A 9,189-nucleotide genomic window follows, 5' to 3' on the forward strand; every position below is an offset into this window, starting at 1 on the left:
TTTTTTTTTCCCCACGTTTATGGTACCTGAAATGAGGTTCTGTGCTTCGAGAGCTAGCTGAAATTCCAGAGTGGCACATCACTTGGAGAACTGAGCTTGACAACCTGGAAGTGATGGATTATACTCATTTTTGGCTGCTGCAAGGAATTTACATCCTGACTGTTCAGACAAAAATAACAACAACAAAAAGCAAGAGTCTCCAAGCCAATGGGAATGTGATTGGAACTGTAGCTGTCTTGAAGTGAATGTGAAAGTTTGGTCAAAGGCAGACTGCATCAGATTCTCTCTGAGCCTAAGAAAGTGTCAGAGAAAGGATGGCCAGAAGAAGCAGAAAGCTGCATCGTGGTCCTTGCCCTTCATACCTGTGCTTTTCTGTAAAAATGAAATTTGTTTACAGAACATAGTGCCCATCACTCTACAGTAGGTGATGGGAATCCCCTTCTGCCAGTGCCCATGTGCCCAACTCATTCTTGAACATCTCTAGTAAGAACTGCCACAATCAGATGTGTCCCTTATTAGATATTTGGGGATCACCTCTGTGTTGAGGTAATTCTGGGTATGGGGGAGCAATGTGTTGGAGGCTGAACTACCTTAATCCATCTGGCCACATCCTAAAGGTCTTTTTGAGGTGAGAGTGTTTATTACGTGAAAGGAAATAGAAGTAAATGCTTCCTGCTTACAGGTGTGGGCTTTCATTTGCATAAACAAGGCACCCTCAGGAGAGAACTTGATGATCTTTAGGGTCCCTTCCATCTGAAGCTGTTCTGCAATTCTATTAAGTTGGAAAAGAGAGGATACAAAGATGGGCCCAGTCTTTTGTTTGATGAGTACAAGAACAGACTCTGAGATCCTTAATTTTGTGAGCAGAAGCATTGCACATTCTGACCCTGAGAAGATTTCTTATATAAAACATATTATCTGAGGGACTTATCCTTGTCTTGATATTTTGACATTACTGAAGCATGAAGTAACGTGCAGGTGCAGAGTGATGCTTGCTATTCTAGTGTAGATGTTTTGGCCATTGATTGTTGGTGCATTTACCTCTGTAAACCACTTCCGCTGTCTCTGAAGAAGCAGGTGGTTGGCCACGGGGACAAAAGATACGTGGAGTAGTCAATTAAGCGAAGGTCATAAATGAGCTCCTTTTCAAGAACTGTCATCAAGCATTAGTCTGAAAGGAGAAATTTGCAAAGGAGGACACACGTGCTGAATTTCTTTCAGCATCTGGATGCTGAGAAGTGTTTGAAACAGAAGGATACCTGATGTAAATCTCAATACCATGGGAGGATGTGAGTGCAAAGGAGCACGGAACAGTGGGTGTGCAATGCTCACACTGCAGGAGGGGTGCGAGATGGTGGGGAAATGCACTTGCATTGCTGAATGCTGGCAGGATGGAAGATGCTGGTACTTGGTGAGGAGGAACTTGAGAATGATTTTGGAGCTCTATTTGCAAACAGCTGTCTTGTCTTCCGCAGCACACTGTAGAAAAATAGAGGTTTTGAACCATTAGGAAAGCAAAGGAAGTGCAATAGCCCAGATTTTGATCATAATTACACCCAGGTGGTGCTGAAGTGACTACACCCGTGTCATTGAAGTCACACCAGGGCAAAACTTAGGAGAGAAATGAATCAAGCTCTTTGTTTTCCTGCGTTTGTGTACCAAAAGAGCACTCTAACAGCTCTTAGTAAATAATAAATTAATAATGATATGCTGATCTCCCTTGTGACTGGAAGAAGTACAGAAAAATTAGCGCTGGGGTAAGAATTTGCTTGTGAGATCCTTTCAGTGCGTCACTTCTTCATTTGTATTGGATGCCTGATGTTTGCTGGGCTGATTTTAATTTCTTCTTCCAGTTTACTTCAAGCATCAGGAACACAGAATTAACTGGGTTTCTGAAAGGTGAACAATATGAAGCTGACAGCTTAGAGTCAGGAGTGTTTTACGATGCACTGTAAAGCACCTTTGACCAGCACATCTTCGGTTGGCATCGTAAAATACCTTTGGATTTCTGGCAACAAAAATGAATAGTAAAAAAAAATAAAAAATAAATAAATAAAAAAAAAAAAGCCACAAAAAACTAAACACTGAAAACAAGTGCTATTGCTGCATGTCTGTTGTAAAGCAAATAACACTCGAGTGGTTGGTTTCGTTTGTATTTCCCCATTTGTGCCTCAGAACGCACCAGATTGCAATGTTACATCACATGTAATGACTGGGACCATGTCCTGAGATCCCCCTCTGACCACACAGCCTCCTCCTTGCTCTTCCCCTCCCAGCCCGAGGACTGCATGTGATTATGCTGAGGGCGTAATTCAATTAATTATTGACAGCACACGCAATCACCACTTAGATCTCTTGCCGATAAATCTCTGCTGCTCTCTGCCTTCTCTTTGTCAGGCACTTAGGGGATGGAAAGGCAACAAAAATAATAAAGATAGGGCATTTCTTGGTGCTCTGTATCAGCTAGAGAGGCTCCGGACCCCCCAGACTTCTGGGATGCAAAGCATCTTGTTCTAATTTGTGCCCAACAAGTGCCCACCCGGAAGCTCAGCGGAGCTGATTCATTTTATGATTCATCTTAAACAGAGAATATAATAGGAGCAGATAACTTTGATTTGATCAAGGGAAAAGTGTGATGTCTTTCAAGGATTCCGGGCTTTCACAGCACGTTTTTCTCCTGATGCTGTGATTAGAGAGAAAGTGATAAGTAAGAGCTCTGTGTTGGGTGTAAAGGAGGAATGGAGCTTCGAAGCTGACTTGGTGAGAAGTGAAACAAACCAACAACAGCCCTGACCTCCGGTACCCTTTGACCAAAATCCTGGGGGCGGGCGGGGACGCGCCGGGGGGTGCCCGCAGCTCCAATGACAGCTGAATTGTGCCAAGAGAGGGCGAGGAGGAGGGATGGCGAGGTGCGAAAGCACAGAAGGGCGTTATTGTAAAGCGAGGAGAACCGAGCCAGGGTCCGGACCCATCCTCGCGCTCGGGCTGGGGGCGGCTCCCGCTCTGCGCAGGCGGTTCGGGGCGGGAGCGGCGCTGCGGGGCTCGGGGGCCAGGGAGCGGCACCGGTACCGGCACCTGCTCGGAGCTCGCCGCGCCCCGCCCGGGTCCTCCCGTTCGAGAACGATGCTTCACGGTAGCGGAGCGTCTCCGTCCTTACGTAAGGGGCAGCCCAGTTTGCCGGACGAGGCAGAGGCTGGGGAAGCGCCGCTTTGTTCCGTAGGGGAGTGGGGCGATGAGGACACCAGGTGAGACGCAGCCGCCGCCGGGAGCAGCTCGAGCACCGGCACATTTCCCTCTACCAGGGCGGCAGCGGAGTTATCCCTTCGCCGGCTTTAGGGTTTGTGGGGAGCGTCGCGCTCCGCGTTCAGCGCCCGCTTCGGGCCGCCGCCCCCCCCGGCGGTCTCGCGTTGCCCAGAACCGTGCGGAGCCGCGGGGTCCGCTCTGCCTTCACCTGCGGGTGGGAACCGTCGTCGAACCCCGCCGGAGGCTGCAAAGACCGGGAGCCCCGTCCCGTCCCGCCGCGGCCGTGGAGCCGCTCGAGGGTCTGCGGGGAGGCTCTCAGCTCGGCATCACCTGCGGGCTGCGGAGCGCTGTTCCCCGCCCTCTGAGGCGGTGCGCAGCGGGGCTGCCCGACGTGCAGGTGCTCTCCGCACCCCGCCCCCCACCCCCGCGCCTCGATAGGGCGTCCCCAGCCGGGACCGCGTCCCCCCCGTCCCACAGGAACCCCGGAAGCGTCTCAATGTCCCCTTCTCCTCCGCGTCCCGCCGCAGCACCCGGCAGCGCATCCTCCGGCGGCAGCCGCTCCTCGGCCGCGGAGAGGAAGTGAGAAGGTGGACGGGAGGGAAAGGGGATGCGGCGCTCTGAAGCGAGATAGAAAGAGACGGACAAGGTTAGATGTGTATTTACTCAACCTTTATTATTTTAAAAAATTCATTAAAAAAAAAAAGAAAAAAAAAAAAAAAGGTGAACGAACGTCTTACAAAACCCCCCCATAAATAGGACATTCCGTTCAGCTCTGGCTATTGGCAGTTCTAGTACTTGACAACATCAGACACGATTTCCTGGCATTAGAGAAACCCATTTCAAAATCGGTCATCACAAAGAAATACTAGAAATCCCAGTTAGCACTTGCTAGGCAGCACGGAGCACTTGTACACAACTTTTCAGACACACACCCGCGCACACACGCAGCTGGGAACAGATCCCGAAGGAAGAGAGCCTCCTTAAAAAATAGTAAACGCTTCTCAAGAGGAAAAAAAAGAAAAAAAAAAAAGAAAAAAAAAAAGAGTTATTTACAAAACGCACATGGAAATACAGTATTGACAGAGCGTGGCTGGCAAATCAACATGATTTGAATAGAGAAAGGACTATGGCACATCTCGCCCGCACGCAGCCTCGGCGCGGAGCCCCCCCGCGTTCGTCCGCCCGCTCTCCTCTCTCCCCCCGCGCCTTCTGCCGGGTCCTTTTTACACTTGGATGACCACCGCGCCGGGGCTCTGGAGCCGGGTTTTGTACTGGTCTAGCCAGCTCCGCAACTCCGAGATCTTGTAGCCCTCCGGTCCTCGGCCGCCCTGGTACATCACCTTCTCCTCCTGGATGACGTAGAGCCGCTCGAAGTAGGCGCCGTAGGCAGCGCTGGAAGCGTTGTCCATGGTGTCTACGGCCAGGGGGCAATCGGGCGCCCCTTCCCGCATCAGCTGCGCCGCCCGCAGCCTGTCCTGGAGGCACTGGTGCTTGGGGATGCTGTAGGCAGCGTCCGAGCTGACCCAGCCGTCGGAGGGGTGCGCTTCTTCGATGTACACCAGCAGGAAGTCGGCAATGTCCACGAAGTGCGCGGCCAGGCGCCGGAAGGACCTCAGGCGGGCCATGAACGGGGGTCAGGTGCAGCTGCCGAAGTTGAGGATGAGGGGCCTGTTGCCGCGGGCGAAGTCGAGGATGCGGAGCCTCTTCTGCCCGTCCAGCTGGATCACCTCGGGGTTGGGGGCCGGCGAGCCCACGTGCGCCGACTTGAAGAAGTCCAGCTTCTGCCCGTGCCACACGGCCTTCAGCGACTCCAGCGTGAACATGCGGTTGGAGTCGGACACGCAGACCGGAGGGTCGTCGGGGGGCGGCCCCTCGCCGGCTCCGGCCGCCTCCTCCGCCGTGGGCATCGTCAGCATCTTCTTGCGAATGCACAGAAAATCCAGGAGCCAGAGCATCACGGCGGTGAGCAGGAAGCGGGGGAAGAGGAGGATGCAGGCGGCCGCCTGGGTGAGCAGCTGCAAGGTGTGAGCGCCCAGCGAGTGGAGCATCGCCGCGGAGGCTGCTGCGGGCAGGGCTGCCCGCCCCCCCGGACCCTGCGTGCCGGGGTCTGCTCGGCACGGCTGAGATCCCGCTTCTCTTTAAGCCCATTTTATAGTCGGGGATTTAAATGAAAAGTGACTCCACCTCCGGCCAGAACCCGCCCCTCTGGAACTTGAGCCTGGGGATTACCTACCCCTCCACTCTAATGACCTAAAAATACACAGACAAAAGGGGAGAGAGCCCCGCCGGGAGCCGCGGGGGACGTGCGACGAGGCAGGGAGCGGCCGCTGTCAGACACCGGCGGAGAGTCCCACGCGGGGCACCGCCGGGTCCCGGCGCGGATAGCGGCGCGCGCTCCTCCGGCGGCCCCACCGCGGACTGTGCGGCGGGCGCGGCGCGGACCCCCGAGCGGAGCGGGGCTGGGGCAGCGCCGGCGGCGCGTCGTCCCGGGAGCGCCCGCAGGTGACGGGGACGGTGCCGCGAGCGCCGCGCCGCGCCTCTCCCGCGCCTCCTTTCCTCGCCCCCGGCTCCGGCCGACCCCTGCCCCGGCCGACCCTTGGCACGGGGCGCGGACCCCCGCCCCGGCGTCTCGGGGTCACGGGGGGGGCTCGAACCCGCGGACGCGCCGCATCCTCCCGCGGTGGCGGCAGAGCGGGACGAGGCGGGCGCTGCCCCCCCCTCCCCCCGGCGGGAAGCGCGAACGCCGGAGGTCGGGGCGCGGCGGTGCCAGGTGGGCGCGGGCGGGCGGACGGTGCCCCGCGGCGGAGGGGCGGCGGCGGCGAGCTCCGTCCGCTAGGGGGCGCTGTTGGCCGAGAAGCCGCGGCCGCGGCGGAGGGGAGCGGCGGGGCCGCGCCGACCCCGGCCCGGGGGTGCTCGCATCCCGTGGGGCCGCCCGGGTGTGAAGGCGGGGCCGAGCCGCGCTGCGGGGCGGTTTTCCTGCGCGCTCGACGCCGTCGCGGCTGGAGCCGGTCCGCGGGGTGCGCCTGTCTCGTCCCGTCCCATCCAGTGCCGGGGCTGTGCACCTCGCGCCTGCCCGGCTGTCCCCCCGGGGGTTCCGGCTCGGATCTAGACACAATTCCGGGCAAAGCCTGCCGGTCCTGCGGCTCTGCTGACACAAGGCTCCCAGTCCGCAGCGTGCACATCGCTTCTTCACCACCTTCCTCAGAACTGTCTGTGAGAGCTGTCCGGAGCGCTGAACAGTGCCCTCTGCTACGTACATGTGCTCCTGCATTCGTAGAATCATAGAATCGTTAAGGTTGGAAAACAGCACCAAGATCATCAAGTCCAACCCCAACGCATCACCCATTCATGCACTGCCCTGACACCACGATTGCAGGTGCTTCCTCCCAGAGCCAGGGATGCTTGTCTTGAGGATGCCGTGAGGTGTCCGTGCTGAGAACCCAGTTTCTGTGTGGTGTCAGTGCTGGGTTTCCACCTGCAGCCCCACAATGACCTGCAGGGCCACAGCTCCCATCTGCAGTGAGCGCATCCCCATGTGGGGGCTGTGCATCCCCTCACCTCCCAGCTTACATCTGCAGGACTGATATACAACCCATGGGCTTCCTTATGGGAGACGAGCAGCTCAGTTCATTTTGATGTAATTTACTACGAGAACCCGGAGAAAAGGGCAAAATTAAAGTCTCATTTTGATTTTTCCGTATCTGGTTCAAAGTAGCGTCTTTTAGAGCAGTCTAAGCGGGCACCCGGGTGGGAGCCCCCAGAGGGATGTCCTCTGTTGGTGTCAATGACGAGTGAGGTGAATCCAGTTCTGTACCATCTGGATGGAAACATGTGCCCTGGTCCCATAAAGGCACCTTCATACCCAGCCTGACTAATGGCTCTGTTGGCATTCTGTGCAGCTCAGACCAGGGAAAATTACTGAGCAGATATTTACTATATTGTCAAATTTATTTTGAACTCTTCATGTGGGCCTCTCACCACCTCTCTGCGCAGTTATGCAATCTTGAAAACCACAAATTAAAGCCTCTAAACAGACGCAATAACAAATTGTGGTAGCTCTGAAGAAACCCCCAGGAAAAAATATTGATCTCTCAAAGCGACCTCTTCAAACTCTGCTGACAGACAAAAGCCTGAATAAACACACGGGTTTGCAACCCCGAATATCAACAAACTTTGCACTGCTGGATCAGAGAGGGCTGTTCCGAGGCAGAAAAAAAGCATCCAGTCTTATGGAGAGCACTTATAACTGTGCAGGGACTGTGGAAATGACTTTTTTTCTCTGTTCCCTGGGAACAACTTTGTTTTATTTTTATAGCTTGAAGAAAACTTTTGGATTGGGGTTTCGTATTTGGCTGTGGATGGAGCAGGGTATGGAGGCATTTTGCCACAGCGTCCCCACTGCTGTAGGAAAATGCAGATACACTGCGGGGCTGCTGCTGCTGCACAACAAAACAGGGGCTCTGTGTGGCTCTACAACACACACACTGATGTGCTCAGGCCAAGCGCAGCATTTGTTTGCAGTTATACGAGTGGGAAAGGGTGAAATTCCGCCTTGGGTCTCAGGGAGGTTTGAAGGTGTGCCAGCACCATTCGCAGGTTGGTGTGGTGCTGGATGTGTTTTGGGATCACCCTCCCTGAACACCTCAATGGCCGTGTCTCCCAGCAGGGCTGGGTTGGGCACCCAAAGACACTGCGTCTTTCTAGGAATCCCTACTGCTGCCAATGTGGGAACCCCATCCTGCTGCTCGCTGAAGGGACGATGGCGTATATTCGAAGAGACAAGATTTACAGCGGCACGTTTGTCTGTGGGTTGTTTTCACTCTTCTGCACACAGTCTGTGGCTCAGCGATTGCTGACCTTGCCCCTGCAGCCGTCCGTGTGTGTCTGCACTCGTGCACACGGAGCTCACAGCATTTTCCTTCCTGAGGAGGCTATAGTTTTTCTTGATTTGATAACTGCAGTTAATAACACTTCAACGTTTCTTTCCACAAACAGGAGCTACCAAAGTAAATTCAGCGACTTATAAAAACAAAACGTCAAAAAACAAAACAGACAACAACAACAAAAAACCTGAAATTAAAAACATTGGGTGTGCTTTGATGTAGAGGATGTGTCGAAATGGTATATTTCTATGTTTATTTTTCCATTTTACAATTTCCCGGGCAAAGGCAAGCAGTGCTTTCTGACAGGAAACGAAATCTACTTTGGAAGGGTTCCACCCCTCGTGTCAGCTGAGCTCTATGTCAGCCAGGTGTTTGAGCTGGACTTCATTGGAGGAGATGAAGAACCGTCAGTGGGGCTTGGATAGAGCCCTGATGGATGAACAGAACCACCCCACCTTGTGTGAGTGATCACCCATTGCCAGCAGCTGCAGCAGGTCATTGCTCACCTGTCTGGGATCTGCAAGAATTAAATGCCCTGTGGCTGAAATCTGGGGTGGGTGAACTCTGTTGGTGGTTGTTTGCTTTCAGTGACACCTCTGCAGAGAGGTTACTGTGGACTGGAAGCTGTGCATGGCTCTGGCACTGAGTTCCCTTGGAGCCTTTTGTCGCATTCAAATGACAGCAGGGCAGCCTGTGCCAGTGCCTCACCACCCTTAGCGTAAAAAACTTCTTCCTTATATCCAGACTAAATCTCCCCTCTTTTAGTTTGAAACCATTTCCCCTTCTGCTATCACAACAGACTCTGCTAAAGAGTCTGCCTCCTTCTTTCCTACAGCCCCTCTTTATAGCAGGTTCCTGCACCTGTCTCCACACTGCTGCCTGCGAGTGCCCTGTTGTGCCAGCAGCCTGGCAGCTGTGATGATAAACCACATTGCCTCTGGAGAGAGGGCATTTTGCTGGATGCCTTTTAATTCTTTCAATGATTATCATTTTTTATTTTAAATGTGGGTAGATGTGGCACTGAGGGACACGGTTAGTGGGCGTGATGGTGATGAGTTGACAG

General features: G+C 54.2%; 1 protein-coding gene across 1 annotated transcript; it reads right to left on the minus strand.

The window, feature by feature from the left end:
* Window positions 1–3,967: 3,967 nt before the first annotated feature.
* DIO3 (iodothyronine deiodinase 3) lies at window positions 3,968–5,451 on the minus strand. Its single transcript, XM_072338326.1, has one exon. It carries the CDS (start codon window positions 5,289–5,291, stop codon window positions 4,467–4,469), a length of 825 nt encoding a protein of 274 aa, XP_072194427.1. The 5' UTR covers window positions 5,292–5,451; the 3' UTR covers window positions 3,968–4,466.
* Between the last annotated feature and the right edge of the window lie 3,738 nt (window positions 5,452–9,189).

Source organism: Excalfactoria chinensis, chromosome 5 (assembly GCF_039878825.1).
Source record: "Excalfactoria chinensis isolate bCotChi1 chromosome 5, bCotChi1.hap2, whole genome shotgun sequence".
NCBI classification, from domain to species: domain Eukaryota; kingdom Metazoa; phylum Chordata; class Aves; order Galliformes; family Phasianidae; genus Excalfactoria; species Excalfactoria chinensis.